At 43.0% G+C, this 24115-nt stretch overlaps 2 protein-coding genes and 2 gene segments (V, D, J or C); 1 reads left to right on the top strand and 3 right to left on the bottom strand.

Annotated features, from left to right (window-relative positions):
- LOC115783986 (serine/threonine-protein kinase pim-1-like) overlaps nucleotides 1-24115 on the bottom strand; it is a 1015907-nt gene that overhangs the window by 987044 nt on the left and 4748 nt on the right. The gene's annotated exons all lie outside the window — the stretch shown is intronic.
- On the bottom strand, nucleotides 5738-12902 carry LOC115784005 (Ig heavy chain V region 914-like). The segment is given in 2 exon segments: nucleotides 5738-6143; nucleotides 12860-12902. Coding segments are annotated over 2 exon segments (372 nt in total).
- On the bottom strand, nucleotides 15915-16365 carry LOC115784021 (immunoglobulin heavy variable 3-30-like). The segment is given in 2 exon segments: nucleotides 15915-16215; nucleotides 16320-16365. Coding segments are annotated over 2 exon segments (347 nt in total).
- Nucleotides 17235-22877, top strand: LOC115783993 (uncharacterized). Of its 2 annotated transcripts, none has more exons than XM_030735030.1 (7): nucleotides 17235-17337; nucleotides 18109-18568; nucleotides 19167-19251; nucleotides 19590-20012; nucleotides 20388-20455; nucleotides 21481-21524; nucleotides 22229-22877. In XM_030735030.1, exons 4-7 carry the CDS (start codon nucleotides 19673-19675, stop codon nucleotides 22332-22334), a joined length of 558 nt encoding a protein of 185 aa, XP_030590890.1. In that variant the 5' UTR covers nucleotides 17235-17337; nucleotides 18109-18568; nucleotides 19167-19251; nucleotides 19590-19672; the 3' UTR covers nucleotides 22335-22877. The 2 variants fall into 2 exon arrangements, with proteins under 2 accessions (XP_030590890.1, XP_030590889.1); XM_030735029.1 differs by lacking the exon at nucleotides 19167-19251 and adding an exon at nucleotides 18953-19121.

Here is a 24115-nt window from a genome sequence, read left to right as displayed (position 1 = left end):
TCTGCACAGGCAAATAGCTGCAAACTATGTCCCAAATTAAAGAGGCAAAGAATACAGGGAAGCTAACTAATAAAAATTGTTTTCAGCAGTCCTTCAAAACAAATCTAAGAGCTAACACGCTGAAGAAGGCTGTTCCAATAGGTGTGATATGTGAACACTGGCTAGTTTTTGTTAGCAGTGTTGGATATTTTCATCACTCTGATATTAGTATTTTACTGTCATTATTCTATATCATTTATTAGTACCTATATTAATCACACACTGGATTAATGGTTGCATTTTATATTGTTTGTCACCTACATTGTCTCTCACACACTGGAACACTGCATGCTTTAAGTGAGTGGAAAAGACTGAGGCCTGCTCGGCTCAGGGCCTCATTTTTTTCCCCTTATTAAAACCACACTCATTCATGTTTAGAGTCTCACTTTTATCCAGTGTGCACTTTTAACACTATATCACCAGTTTAACAGAGGTCAAGTTGCTGAGAACTGTGTGCCTCGAATTTGGGGTTTGACGTCCCACCTGCGTTAATTTAATAATATGGGGAAGTAAATTTGTATACTAAGGCCCCGTTTACACGACACCGTTTCAAAATGAAAACGGCGTCGTTTTGATGCATTTCAGCCTTCCGTTTACACAACAACGGAGTGAAAACGATGTGTTTTGGAAACGGGGTCCAGAGTGGAGCATTTCAGAAACGCACCAGCTTGCATTCTCGTGTAAACGCTTGAAACCGGGGTGATTTGAAAACGGGTGGCTCGCACATGCGCACTATGGTTGCGACGGCCACAGTGCTTCTTGTGCTTTTCTTGTGTTTTTTACCATTTTGTAATTCAAGGTTGTGTGCACCAGCGATCCAACCTCATCGTCAGTCCATACAAAACCTCTCACATTGGCCGTTTTGTAAGTAATGATGAATTTGCCGCGCTTCCTACTGTGTCCCTCCATGCATGCCCATCTTGCGTAAACAAGCTTTGCAAAGAGAAAACCAACGCCAACTTGTGGCCTTGCATGGGAACTACATCGTTTTCATCGTTTCACGTGTCATCGTGTAAACGCAAATCATTTCTGAAATGCTATTGTGTAAACAGAAGGCTGAAATGCATCAAAACGACACCGTTTCCAGTGGAAATGGCATCGTGTAAACGGGGCCTAAGATAATACCGCCCTAAAGTGTTTTTAGTAATGAGGAGTCAAGGACAGCTGTGCAGGGGAGTATTTCTGTGGGAGGTAGGTTCACACAGGAAAGAGTGTTTCATATTAACCCCTGGTAGAGCGGGGAGTGGAAATGGTGGAGCTCAAAGGTGACTGGTCTGTTTTATGGATGGGTCAATGGCAAGTGGACGGTTACTATGTTTAAGGGTATAAAACAAGGTGCTTGGTCTGGGCTTCTCACTTCTTTCATCCATTTTACTCACTTTTTCACTCACTTCTTTTTTCCACTCTTTTAATTTCACTTCTCACTTCTTACTTTTCAACTTCACTCACTTACGGTCCTCTCCTCTCCTTCTACTCTTTCTGTTCCTGCATCTTTCTCTGTCTGTGTGTGTGTGTGTGTGTGGGTGTGTGTGTGTGTGTGTGTGTGTGTGTGTGTGTGTGTGTGTGTGTGTGTGTGTGTGTGTGTGTGTGTGTGTGTGTGTGTGTGTATCTTAGTTTTAACTATGTTACTCTCTGTGTTTTGGTCTTTGTCTGTGTTTTGTGTAACTACGATGTCTAATAAACAGCCTGCACTGGAACCTGTTCATCCCAGTGATTTTTTTGGAAGCTTTGAATTTAATTGGGTTTGAATTTTCAGCCAAAAGGAACATGGAGACCCTTAAAAATTTTACCAACAGCATCTGTTGGGGATTTTTTTTTTTTATTATTTCAATGTTGATATTCACAGCTATTATTCTGCACACTGCGTGTCTAAATTGGTATGAGGGATTTGAGGCCCGCTGTATCTGCCCTCATTTCTATTCGGGCCCCTAAATTTATCTTCCACTGTATTCACTCTTATTAAGACATAATCTTTAATTCATTCCAGATTCATGCCTGAGAGCCTCAGTTTATTTACTACCCACCTGGGTTCATGTTCAGGGCATTGCTCTCAGCTGTAGCCCACTTTCAGATTTCTTCTTGGTAGTGGGCATAAATCTGCCCACTGTTGGGGTTCATGTTTAGAGCATCGCTCTCAGCTGTTGTGAACTTTCTGATTTGTTTTTGGTGCTGGGAATGAATCTGTCCAAGCAGCAGGCCCTTAGGCCCTATTTTTAAGATTAGGCTTAAAACTTTCCTTTTTGATCAAGCTTATAGTTAGGGCTGGATCAGGTGACCCTGAACCATCTCTTAGTTATGCTGCTATAGGCCTAATCTGCTTGGGGGGTCTTTTGTCCTGTCTCCCTCCCTTCAGCCCTAACCGGTCATGGTAGATGGCTGCCCTTCCCTGAGCCTGGTTCTGCTGGAGATTTCTTCCGGTCTTTACCTACAATACAAAGCTTTGGGGTGACTGTTTGTTGTGACAACAAAGTAAAATACAGTAAAATACACCTGAATAGAAAAACACATAATGGAACAGTATTAGTCATGCATTGCCGTCCCCAGAGCCGGGTCCTCAACATTATTGAAGCAGTGTGGGATCATCTTGAAAGAGGACAGAATAAAAGGCAGGCCAATCCATGGCTGACAGTGTTCCAGTGTGTGTGCCAAGATCACTTTAAAAAGGAGCTGCCATAGCTACATGTAGCAGAGTTTGAGCCTATGTTCATCCTACCAGTCCACTCCAGAGTTTTCCCCTGTCTCTGCCTTATCCTAATAATAGCTTGTCAGGTCATAACCAGATATTATACATGACATCTTCAATCTCTCTCCAGGTCTCTTCACCTCAGAGGGAGACTGCTCCAGTTTGATCTCACTCCAGACTCCTAAATTAAACCCATCTCTCCCACAATTTAGAACATTTTATAATAAAAGCACTTTGAGTGCTAAAAACGTTTAAGAAATCCCTGCCAGTCCATTTATTTTTAAAACCACTGAGCCAGCATCTTCCACGTCAAAGAATAACCAGATATGTGAAAAAGCTGATAATCTCCTCACAGGATCCAACAAGTCTGAACTAATGTGAGTGCTTCTATTTTCTCCCTGACACACACAGACGTGTAATTTTGTTCTGTTATAGTTCAGGTTGGGAGACAAACTGTAATCTAAGAGAATTAGAAGAAACAGCAGCTTTCCACCAGAATGAGGAATTTATCTTCTCATGTGAAGATAATGATCCACTGCCATGTCTGAAACTACTTGTAAGATGTAAAATAGTATTTCAGTGTATGTCATACTTTATTGGGTGTGAAAGAGCTCTCTAAATTGATGGCATTAATTATATAGGGGAGTCTAATAAAAACTGTAGGATTTTGTACAGCTGCTTAACAATCTCCAGTCACTGTGACTCTCGAACACAATATTAAACAGCAGAATCTTCAGTCTTCAGGCTGTTTATCTGCAGATGCAGATGCAGATGTGCTCTGCTGTCATCCCTGGAGACAGTAAACCTGCCTTGAACTGACTGTGAGTAGTATTTGGTACTCCCAAATGTATGAATAGCAGTCCACTCCAGTCCTTTTCCAGGAGCCTGTCTGACCCAGGCCATCCAGTAGTCGCTGAATGTGAATCCAGAGGTTGAACAGCTCAGTCTGTGGGATTCTCCAGGTTGTTTAACTGCTGGTTCAGATTCTGTCAGAGTCTGACCATCAACACCTGTCAAGATAGAGAGAGAATCAATGACATGCAGAACTTAGAAACACAGACCCAAATATTTTAGAAGAATATTAAAGAAACTCTTCACCTGCCAAGCAGACAGTTAAAAGCAGCAGTCCCGCCCTGTAGTTCATCATGTTGGGATGAATCCACTATTCTCTGTCATCATCTCTGAAGTCAGATATGAAGAGGCAGAAGTTCAGTGGTTTTGCATTGACTCCTCCTCATGGAAGTATATAACTAGACTGGGATTAACATTCAGATTTATAATCAAATAATTAAAAAATGTGTTAAACCTAAAGGAACAAGTCTGTTTTGAATTTGATATTGATGTAAAAAATGCAGAGAGTAAAACTAAAAAGTTATAAGGAAAACAAATACTCAAGTAAAGTATAGATATCTGAAAATTCTACTTAAGTACAATAAAAAAGTATTTGTACTTTGTTTACTTGCCACCTCAGAAGAAGTGTTTAGATCTGGTTAAAAGTCTCACCCCGGGACACAAATTCATGAAGATAACCGTGTGAATGATGAAAAAATGATAAGCATGCTCCTGGTCTCACTCCTCACCTGATGTGCCAACATTAGACTTTAAATCCCTACATTTTTTGACTGAAGATTCTTAAATCTAAGGAATCTATTAAAAAAAACAAAAAAAACCCAGACTGAGACAACACCGCTGTACTTTACCAGAAACAGGCCAGAGCAGACACTTCCTGCCCAGGAGACTGAGCTCGTTCGGGGTGCCGGGGGCAGTCCGAAAACACAACTCTGTGGGGGCATCAGCTGTTTTTATTTTATTTTTTTTTTTTTTTAGGAAGTAGGCCAGCTCTGTCCTGAGTGGCGCCCTGGACACTGTGGCGATGGTTACAGAGTGGAGGATGATACCAAGGCCCACCCCATGTGTGATACTGTGACAGCTTTGAAGAGCTCCATCAGTGATAGGCTGCTGCACCCTTTCACAGGCCTTTTCTCCCTGCAATAGTCTGACTTAGAATTCAACCATTATGACCCCCCCCTGTCTTTACTAGTACCATGCAAAATATGTCATTTAATGTATTTATTAGTGCAATAAACGGGTGTTATATAATGATCTACTTTGTAAAATAATCTTTGTCCTCCATTATTGTTTATACTGTTTTGTTTTATCATTCTACTTTCTGTTTTATCATTATTATTATGGTATGTTAGTTATTGTTTATGCTCTTTGGTGCTGTTATACTGAATTTCCCCATCGTGGGACTAATAAAGGGATTTCTTTTTTGAATTTGTGTTCTCAATCAGCTCAACTGTTCTCATCTGCATTTGTGTCCACATTTCCACCAGCACAGATCATGACAAATGAATGCTAAATGCAATTCAATGTCTCAAAATGTGCTCACAACCTTTAAATTAACAGTGTTTAACATCACTTCCACAACTGAAGCACCACTTATGTAATATGACTGATTAAGTGAAACATTTTTTCCAGCTCTCATATACTGAGCTTTGGCACTGAATTCTCTATAGAGAAAAAAGATAATAGACATTGTTAAAATTTATGAATTTTACCTCTTTTCAGCGTGCTGAAACACTATCAGTGTCTCTAGTGTTCAAACTGAATGCACATTCATTCAGGTTGCAATATTATAACACACTCTTTGCAAAACTGTCAACACAACTCACAGCTTTACACGTAGCAATCATTTCTGTGCTGTGTTTGCTTCTAAATACTCGTCTATCCATGAAATACTCATCCAGGCTGACAAATCTTTATTGGAAACTGCTTTGTCTTAAACACAGAATAAATGAAAGCCAACAATGTGTTTTTTTTTAAATATACTGTTAGTTAAAATGATGTCTTGCATGTAATTTAACAAGAAAAGTAAACCTTTGTAAAAAAAAAAAAAAAAAAAAAATGTTTGTGCATGCAAGACTTGTGCCATGTTTTGACAAAGTACCCTAAATTATCAGGAACTGTACTTAAGTAATTACAAATAAGAAGTAATCATATTAGGACAGCTGCTATAAGACTCTGTATGTTACCAATGGTAGTGATGACTAAGGGAAGAAGTTTTTGTATGACTCTCCTATTACTTCCTCTTACTGTGTGTCACATCGGGCACAGTAATAAACTGCTGTGTCCTCAGTCCTCAGACTGCTCATCTGTAGGTAGACTTTACTGCTGGAGTCGTCTCTGGAGATGGTGAATCTACCCTGGACTGACTGGGAGTAATAGATAGGAGTGCTAGCTGTGCTGATATAAGCAATCCACTCCAGCCCTTTTCCAGGAGCCTGTCTGACCCAAACCATCCTGTAGCTGCTGAATGTGAATCCAGAGAGGAATCCATAGTCTGTGCAGGTCAGTGTGTGAGACTCTCCGGGCCTTTTAACCACCGGTTCAGATTCTCTCAGAGTCTGAGCATCAACACCTAGCGAGACATTAAAAAAACAAAAGATCAAAAACATCAAATAAATTATTCTCCTAAAATAAACATATCAAATCAAGATCAGAATAGCCTCACCTGCCCAGCAAACAGCTAAAAGCAGCAGTCCTGTCTTGTAATCCATCTTTCAATATCACACCCAAAGTTGGCTGTTATCTGTTATTAAGTAGCAGTGGAAGACATCCCTGCTTTGCATGGACTCCTCCTCACAGGATGGAGACAGCTGTTTTTTTCAAGACTCAAACTTGAACAATCTTACCAACATGCATTTTAGCTTAAAAGTAATGTATATGGACTGTAAGGATAAAGTGATGGCAGAGGAGGTAAAGTGTCCAAGTAACTCATGACATTATGATGCGTTATATAGTGTCATGCCCTGTGAGGGCGGTCCCTCCATGGAGCTGCTCCACACCTGTTCTCCATTGAGGCAATCAGCACAGCCTTCTTAAGATGACAGCAGACCTCGACTCATTGCTGGATCATTGACAGAGTTACAGTCAGTGTCGGCTCAGTATCAGGCTAATGACTTACCTATTCCAATTGTCTTATCTAACTCCTCGTCTCTCGCCTCAGGTCAGCTGTGGATTCCTGCCCGCGCTCCATCGCCGCCACCGTCTTGCCCCCCCGCTCCTGCGGACCCTTGGGACCACCGTCACTCGTATTCCTCGTCGGAGGCAGCCTCTCCTCTCCCTCAACAACTCTCACCCCTGCTCACTTCCCTTCGCACATTCTATTGTTAATAAACCTGTTAACGCTCACCCTCCTTGTGTCTTTTCGTTCTGTGGACGTGACAGAATGATCCAGCCACAAACTGACGCGTCGACCGCCAGCCCCCTGGATCGGACCATGGCTCTACAGGAGGAGACTCTCCAGCGGCATGAGCACATGCTGCGGCTGGTTTCCAGCCAGCTGGGCGCCACCACGCAGCAGCTCGCGGAGCTGAAAGGTATGCTGGAGGCCACCGCATCACGAACGCCCTCCGCTCCCCTCTTTTCGGCTCCACCACAGCCCCAGCTGCCGCCGGGAGACCTCCCGGGACCAGCCGGACCGATCGAAAGAGCCCTTCCGACTCCGGAGCCTTTCCATGGGGACCTGGGAAAATGTGGGGGTTTTCTCACCCAATGCCTTTTTGTTTTCCAACAGCAGCGGACCGCATTTGCCTCAGACGGCACCAAGATCGGCTTCATTCTCGGATTACTACGGGGACGGGCGCTGGACTGGGGACACGCGGTGCTGCAGAGGGACCCTGGAATTACTTACCGTGAGTTCCTATCTCAGTTCAAAGAGGTGTTTGATAAGGGCTCCTGCCCGGAGGCGGCCGCGCAAAAACTCATAAATGCACGCCAAGGAAAAAGAAGCGTTGCAGACTTTTCAGTGGACTTCCGGATCCTCGCGGCGGAGGCGGGCTGGGAAGAAAAATCGCTCAGAGGTATATTTCTTAACAGCCTAAATGAGGAAATCAAATATGAACTCGCCACCCGAGACCTGCCGCCATCCCTGGGGGCTGTGATCTCCCTTTGTATTCGCCTGGATGATCGCCTGAGCACCCGGCGCGGGCTGCGAAACTACAATTCCCATCAGGCCTCTCGCACGGCCCCGGCTGATCGGGATGACACCCCGGAAGAGGGACCAGAGGTTGCGGGGACACCTGTTGGCCTGGTGGAGCAGCCCATGCAGCTCGGTCACTCTCGGCTGTCAGCAGCGGAGCGCCGCCGGAGGATGGCGAGCGGTGAGTGTCTTTATTGTGGACTAAAAGGGCATTTCATTAATTCCTGCCCGACTCGGCCAAAAGGGGCCGCCCGTCGGTAATGGTGGGGATACTGACGGGCGCGGTCAATGCTAGTCCCTCCCAACCCAGGTTAACCATCCAGGCAAAAATTAACCTTCCTCCCGAGAGTCATCCGGCGCTCGCCTTAGTGGACTCAGGGGCTGAGCAAAATCTTTTGGACCGTGCTCTCGCTCACCAGTATGGTATTCCCTTCGTCCCGCTTCCTCAGCCGCTTCAGGTGGTTGGCCTAGATGGCGCCAAACTTTCCACAATTACCCACCGGACTGACCCCATCTCGCTCACTCTCTCAGGTAACCACTCTGAACTAATCTCATTTTACCTTTTCGAGTCTCCCCAGACACCCATCGTTCTCGGCTTTCCTTGGCTTCAACGACACAATCCACACATAAATTGGACCACTCGGAGCATCTCTGGATGGAGCGAGCAGTGTCACCTGCGATGCCTTAAGGCCGCTACTCCCTCCGTCCCGCCCGCAGCATCTCCCAAGGACAACACGCCACCCGACCTCTCCGGAGTGCCCGAGATATACCACGACCTCGCTGAAGTGTTCAGCAGAGATCACGCTGTCTCCTTGCCGCCTCATCGCCCCTACGACTGCGCCATCGACATCCGCCCGGGAGCTCCCTATCCCTCCAGCCGCCTGTACAGCCTTTCCAAACCGGAACGAGACGCTATGGAAAAGTACGTCACTGAGGCCAGGGCAGCTGGTCTCATCCGGCCCTCCACGTCTCCCTTGGGGGCCGGATTCTTTTTCGTTGCCAAGAGGGATAAGTCTCTCCGCCCATGCATCGACTACCGGGGCCTCAACGCCATCACCATCCGGAACAAGTACCCACTTCCTTTACTCACCTCCGCGTTCGAGCTACTACAAGGAGCCACCATCTTTTCGAAACTGGACCTCCGCAACGCTTACCACCTCGTTAGAATCCGCAAGGGAGACGAATGGAAAACAGCGTTTAATACACACCTCGGTCATTTTGAGTATCTGGTCATGCCATTCGGACTGACCAACGCCCCCGCAGTGTTCCAGGCCCTCATTAATGACGTACTCAGGGATTTCATTAATCATTTTGTCTTTGTGTACCTCGATGACATCCTCATATTCTCCTCCTCGTTACAGGAACATCAGACACATGTGCGGCAGGTGCTGCAGCGGTTATTGGAGAACCGCCTGTTCGTGAAGGGGGAGAAGTGTGAGTTCCATGTTGACACCACCTCTTTCCTGGGCTATGTCATTGAGAAGGGGCGGGTGAGGGCGGATCCTGTCAAAGTCAAGGCCGTGTTGGAATGGCCAACACCCGCTGATCGCAAACAGCTGCAACGTTTCCTGGGTTTTGCCAACTTTTACAGACGCTTCATCAGGGATTACAGTCGGATCACCCTGCCATTAACCTCTCTTACCTCTCCGAAAACCCCTTTCAGGTGGACGTCTGCCGCGGCTGAGGCCTTCCAGCTCCTGAAGGACCGTTTTACCACCGCCCCAGTCTTGCTCCAACCCGACCTGTCACAACCCTTCATCGTGGAGGTGGACGCCTCCGATGTGGGAGTAGGGGCCGTCCTCTCTCAACAGGCAGCAGGTAACCTTCAGCCGTGCGCCTTTTTCTCTCGTCGACTCTCCCCCGCCGAGAGCAACTATGACGTCGGGGACCGCGAGCTGTTGGCCATCAAGCTGGCACTCGAGGAGTGGAGACACTGGTTGGAGGGCGCTACACATCCATTTCTGGTGTGGACGGACCACAAAAATCTGGTTTATCTCCGATCGGCCAAGCGACTCAACCCCCGGCAAGCCAGGTGGGCCCTGTTCTTTACCCGATTCAATTTCACCATCTCTTACAGACCCGGGTCCCGGAACGTGAAACCAGACGCCCTCTCTCGTCAGTATGCCTCCCCGGACCACTTCTCCCAGACGGAGTACATACTCCCACCTTCCTGTGTCATAGGCTCTATCACCTGGGAGATCGAGTCGGCAATCCAGACGGCCCTCCGGACTGAACCGGACCCCGGTACCGGCCCTCCTAACCGCCTCTACGTGCCCTCCCAGGTTCGGGCCCAGGTTCTACAGTGGGGCCACACCGCTAGGTTTACCTGTCACCCAGGGGCTCACCGAACCGTCACCTTCCTCCAACGGTATTTCTGGTGGCCCTCGCTGATTAAGGATGTCCGGGAGTATGTGGCTGCTTGCAGTACCTGCGCTCAAAATAAGCCATCGACCTCCTCACCCGCTGGTCTCCTCCGGCCCCTGCCGACCCCCAAGCGGCCCTGGTCACATATTTCTCTGGACTTCATCACCGGCCTTCCTCCCTCTGAGGGTAAGACTGTCATCCTTACCATTGTGGACCGTTTTTCTAAAGCTGCTCATTTCATTGCACTCTCCAAGCTCCCCTCAGCCCTGGAAACATCCCAACTGCTTACTGATCATGTCTTCCGCCTGCACGGCATTCCTGAAGACATCGTATCCGATCGAGGGCCCCAATTCACGTCTCGAGTATGGAGGGAGTTTTGCAAGTCGCTCGGAGCCCAGGTGAGCCTGTCTTCAGGTTATCATCCTCAGACTAATGGTCAGACAGAGCGTACCAACCAAGAACTCGAGGCAGCGCTACGCTGTGTGGCCTCCACCAACCAGGCCACCTGGAGCTCCCATTTGGCGTGGATCGAATACGCCCACAACTCCCTCTCGTCCAGCGCCACCGGCATGTCACCTTTCGAGGCCTCCTTGGGTTTCCAACCTCCCCTCTTGCCCACCATCGAAAGGGATCTCCAGGTTCCTTCCGTCCGACACCACCTCCGCCGCTGTCGCCGTGTGTGGCGGGCGGCCCGGTTGGCCTTACAGCGCACCAAGGACCAAAACAAGCGAGTGGCAGACCGACATCGGACCCCGGCGCCAGCCTATCAACCTGGCCAGAAGGTATGGCTCTCAACCAGACACGTGCCTATTCGGGCTGAATCTAAGAAACTCGCCCCTACATTCATTGGTCCATTTGAAATACACTCCCTTGTCAATCCTGTCTCGGTCCGGCTTAACCTCCCTCGCAACATGCGTATTCATAACGTCTTTCATGTGTCCCAAGTGAAACCTGTCTCTACCAGCCCTCTGTGCCCGCCGGCAGCCTCTCCTCCTCCGGTGCGCATCATCGACGGCCATCCGGCCTACACCATCAACCGCATCCTGGATGCGCGCCGCCGCGGCCGTGGTTATCAGTATTTGGTGGACTGGGAGGGCTATGGGCCGGAGGAGCGCTCCTGGGTGTCCCAAACGAACATGCTGGACAAACGCCTAGTGCAGGAGTACCGCCGGCGGCATCCAGACAGGTTCAGGTCGCCAGGAGGCTCCCGTTGAGGAGGGGGTACTGTCATGCCCTGTGAGGGCGGTCCCTCCATGGAGCTGCTCCACACCTGTTCTCCATTGAGGCAATCAGCACAGCCTTCTTAAGATGACAGCAGACCTCGACTCATTGCTGGATCATTGACAGAGTTACAGTCAGTGTCGGCTCAGTATCAGGCTAATGACTTACCTATTCCAATTGTCTTATCTAACTCCTCGTCTCTCGCCTCAGGTCAGCTGTGGATTCCTGCCCGCGCTCCATCGCCGCCACCGTCTTGCCCCCCCGCTCCTGCGGACCCTTGGGACCACCGTCACTCGCATTCCTCGTCGGAGGCAGCCTCTCCTCTCCCTCAACAACTCTCGCCCCTGCTCACTTCCCTTCGCACATTCTATTGTTAATAAACCTGTTAACGCTCACCCTCCTTGTGTCTTTTCGTTCTGTGGACGTGACATATAGTCTAACTGCTGTTGGGATGAATGACATCTTGCTGTTATATCATTTTACAGTTTATTCTGATTACATTAATCTAGTGGAGATGTCCAGGTTCTTTAAATAAATCAATCAATAAATAATATCAAATACACTTAATGCTTACTGTAGGCCCAAGTGAGTACAGCAGTTACAGATGATAAAACAACTTCAGTCACAAAGTAAGATCAGTTAGTCTTCACCTCCTCAGCTGAGCATTAGAAGCAGCAGTCCTGCCCTGCAGTCCATCATGTTACACTGTGTGCCCTCTGTTTTCAGCAGTCAGATAATTAGAGGTGAGACTGAAAAACTTTACCTTGACTCCTCCTCTGAGAAAGAAAAGTAATGCACATGTATACTAGAAATATTCATTGTATGGAAAAATGAATCTGTCATGTTCATGGGTAAGGGTCAGTGTAGAGAGACAGTAATAAATGCGAGCATAAGTGATAGCAGCATCTCATCCCAGTCCCTTCAGACCTGCCTGTCTGACTCAGATCATTCAGTGGGGGTACAGTTCAATTTGTGGCATTCTCCAGGCCTTTTTCACATTCATTCAGAGTCTGACTGCCAGCAGCTGTCAAAATAAGAGAAGACTGTCTCTTACTATTCATAATTACAGCACACATGTGGTTGTGTGTTGCCAGTTGCTGAGTATTTGTGCAGGTCTGTCAATGGTTTGTATCACTGTGTAGTAACGCACACAGTAATAAACAGCCGTGTCCTCAGGCTGCAGATTCGGTCCTGTTATTGTCACTGTTCCAGCAGAAGTGTCTCTGCTGAGGCTGAACTTGTTCTTTAAAGCATTATTTTCATAAATGCTCCCATCATTCCATATGTAGGAAATCCAGTCCACTGGTTTTCCTTCACGCTGTCTGTTCCAGCCTGTTCCATAGCTGCTATCAGTCAAAGAATAACCAGAGACCTGACAGGTGATGGTCAAAGACTGTCCAGGCTGCACAACCAATGAGTCTGGCTGGATGTGATCAATACTGTACACACCTGTGGAAGCAGAAATCAGTATCACCTAAATGATTATTGAATTAAATAAATTATTATTAATAATTATTATTTAGTATTTCTATTATATTTAGCAGTGTGAATCAACTAAAATCTCTCACAGGATGCAGCAGCCAGCAGCAGGATCACAGCTACAGAGAACATGATTGTTACTGAAGCTGAGCTGATGTGAGCTCTTCTGTCCTCTCACTGATGCAGTCACACACCTGCCAATTATGAGAAACCACTTTATGCTGATCTGAATAGAGGGACTGTGCATTTGCACAGAATCAAATATGAAGGTTCAATGACTGTGACAGATGGACATATGTTCATTTTCTCTATTTCTTTTTAATTTGCTTCATTTTTGTTCATTATCTGATCTCTAAACTGTTTTCCGTCAGTTTTCAGACTGTTTTCAGACTCATACAACTGCTGGTTTTTGTTGTTCCCGGAGATGGTAAAACAGTCTTGACTGTCTGAGACCAGCATTTTATGCCACCACTAGTATTGTCAACCCGGGCAACTCATTCTATTCCAGGAGCCTGTCTGACCCGGGCTATATAGTAGCTGCTAAATGCAATTCCAGAGGCTGTACAGGTCAATTTGTGGGACCCTCCAGGCTCTTTGATTGCTGATTGATCATGTTTTTGCTTCACTTTTTCAGTTTTTAAAGGTGTCACAAGAAATTCTTTACCTGCTGTGAGTTTATAAATCAATGAAAATTAGTACGCTCATCACTGAAGTCACCTGCCCAGAAAATGAAAGAAAGAAAAGAAACTGTCCTGATATCCATCATGGAAAACTGTGAGTTAGTCCCTGTTATTCACCCCTGAGTCACAAGAGAAGATTTAAGACATTCAAGTTTTCCACTGAGGCTTTACAGAATGGATATATTTATTGGGGATTTTTATTATTGATATCTGGACAATGATTTCAACAATGTTATTTTTAAACAGAAATTAGCTGTTGATGCTGTTATGTGGGGATATTCTTCTTTTCTTTTTAGTTTTGTTTTTTATTGATCTCTCAGAGTAAATTTTCAATAGAAAATACATTCTGGAGGATTTTGTACAGCTGTTCAGCTGGCTCAGGTCACTGTGGCTCTCGAGCACAATAATAAACAGCAGAATCTTCACTCTGCAGACTGTTCATCTGCAGAAACACCTGCTGTTTGCTGTTGTCTCTGGAGATGGTAAATTTGCCTTGGACTGACTGAGAATAATAGATGTTATAACTGTTATAATGGCTTGCAATCCACTCCAGTCCTTTTCCAGGAGCCTGTCTGACCCAGGCTATATAGTAGCTGCTGAATGTGAATCCAGAGGCTGTGCAGGTCAGTGTGTGGGATTCTCCAGGCCTTTTAATCACAGGTTCAGACTCAGTCAGAGTCTGACCATCAGCACCTGTCAAATCAAAAAGAAAGTATTTTTAACACAAGCTCTAACTTTATGAAGACAAATAAAAATAATAATAAGGCTTCACCTGCCCAGCAGAGAGCTAAAAGCAGCAGTCCTGTGCTACAGTCCATCATATCAAACTGTGTCTCCACTGACCTTCATTCTCTCTGCAGCCTGGTAAGTGAGTGAAAGACATCTCAGTTTTGCATTGACTCCTCCTCACTGTGTGGACTGAATTGAGTGTGGACATTGTGTTTGCATCTCATATGTTGGAAATTACACTGTGTAAATATCTTCCTCAGTTCTGTCAGCTACAAGAAAAATGTAAAGAATAATAATAAAGGAGCATCGATCATGCACTGAGAGAAAAGTACTGCTTGTCTTACAAAACGTTAAGCTGTTCATTTAAGAGCTGTTATCATGTTGACAGAAAACATAGAAACACACTGGTTTCTCTCATTATGACTGACATTAGATTTTACCAGCATCTCTGTACCTGTGCCTGTTCTTCTATTTATTATTATTATTTAAGAGGCAATGATTTCAGGAACCAGATCACTGCATGGTTCATAAGTGGGTTGTAATATAACATATTTAATTGCTCTAGAATTTCCCAGATTTTTAAGATTAATGAGAAAAATCTGATAAACATTCAAAACACGTAAAAATATACATCAGTCAGAAGTGAGCATCACTGACTCATTGTCTCATATCAGACTTCTTATGCAAAGTAAGAAAAGCGGCTCCTGCTTCAGGTTGATGTTGTAATAATGTTTTCTTCACATGCACGCGCCTAAATATGTTTCTATTGCAGGTATAAATCTGGGTGAAAACTGAGAGTCATGGATTAAATGAAATTAAGCATCAGAGCAAAGGATTTGCACGGAGAATTTTTTTTGTAATCAAGTTCTTAGAGTTACACAATGAATCATTGCAGAATTAGCTATTCCTGTTGGTGAGAAACAGTGTTTCTATTTGCATTAAAGCCTGATACAGCTGCTCTCTGCTGTTGTCTTTGGAAATTCCTCTATATGCAAATAATTCCTCTTTTAGTATTAAGAGAGAAATTATTTGCACGCAGTAGATCTCCTTCTACAGGGAGAACTAGAGTGCATAGCTGAGAAAATATGAAGAGAGATTGAGACTTGAAAGTCCCATCAAGGGTGTTGGAAGCACTACAAGTAAATAGAAATGGGGAACAAAGCATCTGTTTGCAATACTTGTAGCTCAGGGATAACAAAAGCAGGTTCAAGGATGGAATCATAATGGAGGCCATTTCAAAAAGAATTTTAAAAGTTTTTAAAGGAAATATTATTCATATTAGTAAAAGATCCCACAAAAACTTCACTAGATAGTATTCTTTAAACACACCAAACAAAACACTGAATATCAGAAACATGTAGTGAGAATGAGAACGGGACAGGATGGCAGTGGAGCAGTGGGTCACCTCACAACCAGAGGGTCGCTGGTTTGAGTCCCTGTGTGAGTGCATGCTGTCATTGTGTCCCTGTGCAACCCACGTTGCCTAAGTGTGAATTTGGTGTTTGGTGGTCGGAGGGGCTGTAGGCGCAAATTGGCAGCAACGCTTCTGTCAGACTGCCTCAGAGCAGCTGTGGCTTCATTAGTAGCTTACCACCACCAAGTATGATTGAGGTGTGAATGAAATTGTAAAGCATTTTTGAGTGTCTAGAAAAGGGCTATATAAGACTAATGCATTATTATTATTTTAGAATAGGATTTTGTACAGCTGCTCAAACTCATTCAGTTTGAGCAGCTCTCAAGCACAATAATAAACAGCAGAATCTTCAGTCTTCAGGCTGTTCATCTGCAGATACACCTGCTGTCTGCTGTTGTCTCTGGAGATGGTAAACCGCCCTTGGACTGACTGAGAGTAGTATTTGCTGCTACCACTAGCAGTAACTTCAGCAACCCATTCCAGTCCTTTTCCAGGAGCCTGTCTGACCCAGTGCATGTTGTAGCTGAGAGTGTGAATCCATAGGCTGCACAGGTCAGTCTGTGGGACTCTCCTGGCCTTTTGACTGCTGGGTCAAATTCTACCAGAGTCTGACCATCAACACCTGTTAAAATGAACAAGAAAACTGTCAGCTGGTGTGTGTTGGTAAATCAATGAAAGAAATGCATTGCTCAGAGTGAATCACTAAAAATCAGTGAAACTCCCCACCTCCCCAGAATATTAAAGTAAGCAGCAGTCTGGTCTTTATGTCCATCATGTTAAACTGAGTTTACTCCTCATTCAGCATATAGTCACCAGAGTAGGTTTCAAACATCTGAGATTTGCATTAACTCCTCCATCCCCTGTTTTAAATTAGACTGCAGATTTTGGAGTCAGTCTGGAATTAAGGATGATTTCACTGTAGTTGTTTTGACACAGAAGTGCATTATCAAATATGGAAGCTTGTTTACACTACTGAAAAAAAAATGCCATCCATAACTTGAAATTTCAAGTTAAATATTTTGAAAATATGTCACAGGGTAAGAGGCAGGTTACATCTCAGACAGGTCACCAGCCTGTCGCAGGACCAACACAGATAGACAACCAAACACACTTCCAGCCAATTTGAAATTGGCAATCAAAAATCCCACTAGTTGCATATCTCTGGATGTGGGAGGAACCCCAAACAAATATGACGACATGAGAATACAGCGGGAGAGCCCGTTTGCCGTATATTTAGATGGTTCCAAAATCACATTATAGAGGCCTCTAATGACTACAATAAACTATGTAATGTAAACAACAACAATGATGGAAAATTACAGCATATAATTACAGACTGTAACGCTTGTACCTGTTATTTCGTTGATGGAAGAGGCGATGCATGCTGGGTAATGTCAGACACTGGCTCCCTTTATTTTTCAATAGTACCTATAAAATGTGCTACGATGACTTTCCCGGTTGGCATATCTGTGAATTCCTAACGGGTTCATTCATTCCGCTTCAGTTTGAACATATTTCATCCTGTGGATTCATGCAGTCATTTACCATCTCTGATTTAGACAATCCAGCTTTTGGAGCTGTACCAAAAATTAATAAATAAATAAATAAGGACAACTTTAATGTGGGCCAAAACATGTGCAGTGTTCATCTAAGATTATGCCGATTAACGTATTTTTTATAATTTTTTTTTATTTCAAATCCGTGTCACTGACGTCATCGTATGCGACCATTACAAGAGCGCTCGGTGAGTGAAAACACACACCTGTAGAGATTTGATATAAAACACAAAAGAACCCGAAAGTGTCAGCTCACAAATTTCTTGTTAGCGTTTTTAGGAGTGAAGGGGAGCAATTTTGTGGCATAGTGAATAATTTAAGACATTTAAAAATATATCTTGCCACAGTACATTTGCGGTAAGCTAGCTAAGGTAGCGGCTGTTAGCCTATCAAGTTCACGTTTGGCTTACTTCTTACAGGTAATCATCCAGGTACAGTCACAGGGAGGGTTTGCTCATGCATGCTTCGTTACCTACATCACAGCAAAGTTTGTAAAGTTTAAGGAGTTTAATGCAGATCAGTGTTGCCACATTGGGTTGATGCATCAAATCTGTCCAGATGTATAATGTATACAGGTTCTTTCATACTTTGATTTGTAACTTTTCAGTATTACACAGTAAATAAACAGCTGACCAAGAGCCCCCTGTAAAACATCAGTGGGCAGTAAGTAGATTTAGTAAGTAATCTAACTTGTTAAACTGCATCAAGCTTTGACAGTTTGCCAGCTGAGTGACTGGGTGTGTTCAGGTCAATAAGAATTGAATGTACATATTGATTTATGCAGTTTTCCTACTTGTTGAATTTAAAAGCAGGACAAACTTGGGAAAGAACACCCAAAATCCTCTCCACCTGTCTTTGCCAGCCAATAGTCCAGAAAATCTCCCAGTGTGGCAACACCGATCAAGAGAACACTGAAAAGCAAGCTGTTTCTATTCTGAATGCTTTTTTCCCCTCAACAGGTACCTCAGACACTAGTTTAATATCCTTTCCTACTTCCTGTTTGTGAAAAACACCCAAAGGCACTTTTAAGAGCCACGGCTGTCTCGTTTCTCTGTCCTCACTGCTGTCGCTGCTCTTATTTGTCAGTCCTTCTGTTGTCCCTGTCCCTGTCTCTGTCTTTGTTTACCTCTTCATCTTTTTTCATCTGTTTTACTTGTTTGTCAGTGGGCTGTTTAAGTCTTAAGTTGCCTATTTTTGTGTGCATTACTCTTTGTCTCAACATGACCCCCCAAATTCAGGCCCTGTGCATCTTGCCAGGCTCCCAATCAGGCAAGCAGAAAAACCTGCTCTGTCTGCTATGGAAGTCTGTCCACCAAACAAAGACTAAAAGAAAAGGTGGAGTCACTGGATGGTCAGTGGGGGAAAGCTGTCCTGAAAAACCGAAATGTTGGCCGGATAATTGATTGCGCCCGTATTGCAGTAAGTAAAAATCCTCATCTTTCATACATTAAGTGAGGTCCATTTGTTCCATATAATCAGTACTGTGAATGAGCACAACATGATCTGGGCTTTACAAGCAAAGTCCTGCTGCTACTCGTCTTCCTACTTTGATCCGTGTATAATGGATGAGCTGTTTTAAGATGTTACTGGCATATTAGCGCAGCTCATCATACATGGTCTTCATAAATTTCACAATTTCTTATATTTTAAGTTTTTTTTTTTAAATTATATGTCAAATAAGCTATGTCTGTTTATATTTTGCAACAGTATTTTATCTATATTTTGCTAAAGATAAACAATTATTGTGCTCTAATAAAACGGTGGGTTTAAGTAATCTGTGCCAACTGTTTTTGTTCATTTCAGGTGCGGAAACTTGAGGCTATCGGCTACAAGCCCATTTTATTTATTGGCAAAAAAGATAAGGTCTCAAATAAGTGGGTAGCAGATGTTATTACCCATCTGGGCCCCAGTTCTACTACCAGAAATTTCCTGGAGAAGATGCAGAGGGCTTATGAATTTATCTTGACTAAGGGTGAGAGTAAAATCTTTTTTTGTGGTCACAATTCTTTCATTTCAGTTGGTTGAAGGTTGAAGAAGAGTTTTTACCCACAAGCCATCCGTCTGCTCAACTCTGAGCCCTAACTGGACTATTATTGCACAATGTAAATATAATCTATATTTCCATGTAAAAGTGTGTATAGTGTATAGTATATAGAGTATAGTGTATAATGTGAATTACTGACTTTATTTTTATTCTTCTTATTTATATGTGTGTGTATATATGGTTGCAGGTACAAAATACATTTCACTGTGCATTGTACTGTGTATAACTGTGCATGTGACAAATAAACACTCTTATCTTATCAGTTAAGTTTGACTTATATAACAGCATTTCACAAAAAGCTGTCTCAAGGTGCTTTATGAGCCTGTACTGACTGTTAGATATGAGCACTTTTCTTTGAGATTTACAGATTTTTATGAAAGTAAATGTGTTTCATAGGATCCTCCACACCAGTGCAACCTGACATCCCCACAGAACAGCAGTGTGTGGAGCCCAGGAATGCTGCTGAAGAGCAGCCTGAGATGACCACCAAGGAGCATTGTGCCAATGAGCATCCAGAGACCCTCACTGACAAGCAGGCAGAGACCATCACTGAGGAGGATCCAACGATGCTGTCAGACGAGCTGGCAGAGAGTATTTTTGTACTTAATCTTGTTCCGGTCTCTCCTTCTAGTCCATGCTCCCAGTCTTTCCAAAAAAAGAAGAGAGAGAGAAGCACTTCTCCAACAATCTCCACCACCTCTCCACAACATGTTACAGCCACAGATCGACCATCTCTGCAGTCTTTTCATCCACCTGCTTGCCGTGACATCTCCCAGTCTTTAAGTCAGGGTGGCCCAAGTGCAAAAAAGGGGAGAAAGGGTAAGTTTTCTTTTGCGTGGTATGTCTTAACATTACAGTACATTGTTCATTCCTAAATGAACTTGCAGAAAATTAGGCGTGTCTTGGCTGTGTTTGAGAACTTACAAACCAGTACACAGTATTTTATGCACTAGTTATTCATCTGTAATTTGGTTGCCTCTCTAAAATAGTTCATGTCAATCCCTGACTTAAGAGGACTTTGTACATCCACTGGATTTGATTGAGAAAATTAAAAACTTACTTTGAGAAAAATGCTCAAATATGCAAGTCAACTCACAAATTTTCACTTGAGTGAAATGTCTTTGTCATATTTTGTATTCAGTATATACAGAAATCATGGCTCTTAGTTAAACTTTTCCTTTTTCATTTCTGAAGGTTGTCGAAAATGTAGCAGGCAGAAGATCTTCAAGTTTGAAGCGATCACTGGGAACAGAATAAATGAGGTAATATAGAGCCGTTTTAAGTTTGTTTTTTAATTGGCTGTTTACAATACATTTGTCTCAAGTTGTTTTCACACATGCACTCCAGCCATGAACTTTGCTGGTCATCACCTGGAGGATTTGCATGTTAGAATTCATGTGTGTTATTGAGAGCAGTGTAGGGAAATGTCCCATGTTTGCATTTGGAGAGTGTATTTCATGTGTATGTTGTCAAACAATTCAGCCAAAATAGGCACAGCCGTTGTGTGCCTGCTACATGTAAAGAGCATTTGTTGCTCTGCAGCAAAAATCTACATGGCTAACACAGAGATGGCTGTGTCTCATTGAGGGCTCATAGAGTTTTCTCTGTAATCAGGCTGCCCTCAGTTTGTCTTGTTGACAAACATACACACAAATATACTTTATAGATAGATGCTGACCAACTGTGTCTCAGTTTCTGTGAAAATTGATGTGGCGACTACTGTTGTTTCAAGTGTGTAAATGGAGACAGCTTTTGGGATGAATCTTTATTATGTCACTGTACTGTCACTGTCTACTTCAGAGTAGAAGTTCATAATAATGTTTTGGTAAAAGCCAGATTTTTGTCCATTGTGATGTAGTATTTGTAGTAGTTAGAACACGGTGGACAAACTGCTGTAGTATGAAAAAGTTCAACTTCAAACAGTGTCATCACCTGATTCTTCTTTCACCGTCCAAAATTCATGTCTGAAAATGTGTTTTGTGATTCACTGGGTGTAGCTCAGGAGGTAAAGGAGGCCACCTGCTAATCTGGAGGTTGATTCCTGGCTGCTCCAGTCTGCATGCCAAAGTATCCTTGGGCAAGATACTGAACTCCAAGTTTCTCTCCAAAGCAACTGTTGGAGTATGAATGTGTGTGAATGAGGCATGTTGTATGAAGTGCTTTGAGTGCTGAACATAAAATAGAAAAGGCTATAAGAAGCAGTCCATTTACCATTCAGAGCTTTTTAAAGACACCTAATATATGCTCACCAATGATTAAGCTAAAATTCTTCTTTTCTTCTGTCTAGGGGAAAGCAGAATTGAAAGTGCCTTGGGTCCCCTGCTCTTTTTGGTAAGAAGTAGTTGATATTGAATTCACTGATGTTGAATTCACTATTTGCATTTACAGGCTTTTCAGGGGGCAGTAATTAAAATTGGGTTTTATTTTTCCTCCCATCTAAATTTTTGGAGAAATTTTGTGAAAATTTCCTCCCGTCATTGTGGAATCATAACTGTATTACACAACAAGTAATGTATTTGATACACTTTTATTATGATATTGGTAGCTGAGAGTGTTTCTTGGAACTGTGGGGGAAATACCTGCAGTGTGTCACTTGGATGGAGTAGTGTTGGGAATCATTCTGGCAGGACTGTGCTGTGAGCACGAGAGCACTCAGAGCAATAATAGGAAATAAATAGAATGGATGGACAGCAGAACACTTCAACCTTTATAATTGTCAAAAAGAAAAAATCACATTTGGAGAAACTTTGTTTTAACTTCACGGAAAGGACATGAAGAAAAGTTAAACTGAAAAGCAGGAACTAAGGCTGTCATACAAATACTAATGAGTGCACCATTTCAGTCTGAGGTGTAGTGGAGTAGAAGTAGAAAAGAGCTATAAAATTTAAGTCATAATTTTAGTGCAGTACTTAAGTAAATCTATTTTTATTATATCCTACTGCTTGGTGTAAGCAAAATCTCTATGTGCATAAAGTAACTCCGAACCTGATTTTAAATGTCTTGGTGTTCTTTTGTTGCAAAATTATATTTTTCAGTGGCAAAATCTGGGATGACACGTGGGAGCCTGCCAGTCAGTTTCACCATCACTTTGCCGTGTTCGAAGTGCCGCCTCCTTCAGCCAGCGAACAGCTCTCTGGATGATATTTTGCTGGTAGTTTTTTCTTTTTTTCTTTTTTCATGTTACATTTAAGTTTGGATATCCATATCTGCAAACTGTATTTGTGTACTCTTTCCTGGGAACATTGTCAAAAATCTGTGGAACCAAAGATCCACACGTGTAGATACCACATTGGTTTATGCTGTTCATTGAAAAGATGCGTTCTTTTTAAGTGGTTTGATTGTTACAAATGTCTGACATGTATTTATACTTGTTTAAATGCTTTTTGTTTTATGAAAAATTCATTGTCCTCTGTGTTGGTACTGACAGTAATTTTTCTGGAATCTGATGTTAAATGCTTTAATTGTACAGCACCTTTTTTTGTTGTGTAGCCAGGTCTTTGCAACAATAATAGGGGGGTATAATTCACAAAATGAATATCCTGTTGTGTTCAGTATGACATCAAACTAGCAACAAAGCCCATAAACTCATCACTCTGTTTCCTTTATTTCTCAAAGGAAGGTGGTATTGTAACCTTGTTTTGTTTGTTTGTAGTTGCATGAAGTCTGATGTGAATTGTATATTAACTATCATCACTGCAAATAAACTTTTTAAAACGTTCATTGAGATGTGAGAACTTGAAATGTTTTTCATGCTGATGTTCAATAATTTTTCCATTATAACTTATATTACAAATTAGGATTCCATGAGACATACCTGGAGCAGCACAGTGGTGTGGTGGTTAGCACTGTTGCCTCACAGTAGGGAGGTCCTGGGTTTGAATTCACCATCTGGCCAGTGCCTTTATGTGTGGAGTTTGCATGTTCTCCCCAAGTCCAAAGACATGCAGTTACTGGGGTTAGGTAAATTGGTGGTTCTAAATTGCCCATAAGTAAGAATGATTGTCTCTGTGTTAACCTTGTGACAAACTGGTGACCTGTACAGGTTGTACCCTGCCTCTCGTTCTATGACTGCTGGGATAGGCTCCTTCCCTGCCACAACCTTGACAAGGAGAATGTATGAACATGGATGGAAGAAATACCTTCAGCCACATATTCTTTGGGAATGTTCTAACATTTAATAACCAATAAAAAAAATGACTTCATAGAGTTGGTGGCATTTGGATTCAATTATGAGAATTTTAGAAAATATTGTGTACAACTTGAATGACTATGTTAAACATCAACTCAACAAAATGCGTTGAGCAACACAATGTGTCGACTTTTAAGTGCCTGAAATTTTACAAAAAAAGTTATGAATTTTAACCACATTAACAATTCACCAGGGTGTGTGTGTGTGTGTTAAAAAAGGGTCTTGATAGCAGAATATTTTACAAGTTACAGGTGTAAATATTTGTATTATAGAGACATTTAATCTGATATTGATAATACTTTTTCTGACCTAATTCTTAATGACAAATACTTCTAAATTGTACCTGCCCAGTGTACCAGCAATAAAGATCAAAATGCTTCCCTGACAGAAAGTCCTAAAATCTTAAGCACATGTTATTTTCCCACTGAAATAGACACTAAAGACAATGTTTGTTTGGATTTGGGACATATTAGTGGTTACATGTCTGCTCGACACAACAATCTTCCATCTTCTCTGGTTCGATTCACTCTGATAGAAACACTGCAGAGCTAAAAGATGCAAACTAACAAAACGAATGTCATATTCTTTGTAACATCTTTTTACCTGGACATAGGATAATCATTTAGATGTAACCAGGGGACCAATAAGCATTCAAGTGTCTACTAAAGTGATATAAATTAGTTTGATGTTATCTTTGGACCAATAGAAACTCTTACAGTTGTGACACATCATT

This window comes from Archocentrus centrarchus, chromosome 8 (genome assembly GCF_007364275.1).
Source record: "Archocentrus centrarchus isolate MPI-CPG fArcCen1 chromosome 8, fArcCen1, whole genome shotgun sequence".
NCBI classification, from domain to species: Eukaryota; Metazoa; Chordata; class Actinopteri; order Cichliformes; family Cichlidae; genus Archocentrus; species Archocentrus centrarchus.
This window is presented reverse-complemented; position numbering and strand designations above follow the sequence as displayed.

Excerpts from the sequence above, each read along its gene's own strand:
- LOC115783993 (XM_030735029.1), top strand. The coding sequence starts at position 19,088 with ATGCAGAGGGCTTATGAATTTATCTTGACTAAGG. Across the intron at positions 20,013-20,387 it reads TGCAAAAAAGGGGAGAAAGG|GTTGTCGAAAATGTAGCAGG; the intron begins GTAAGTTTTCTT and ends TCATTTCTGAAG. Across the intron at positions 21,525-22,228 it reads TGGGTCCCCTGCTCTTTTTG|TGGCAAAATCTGGGATGACA; the intron begins GTAAGAAGTAGT and ends TATATTTTTCAG.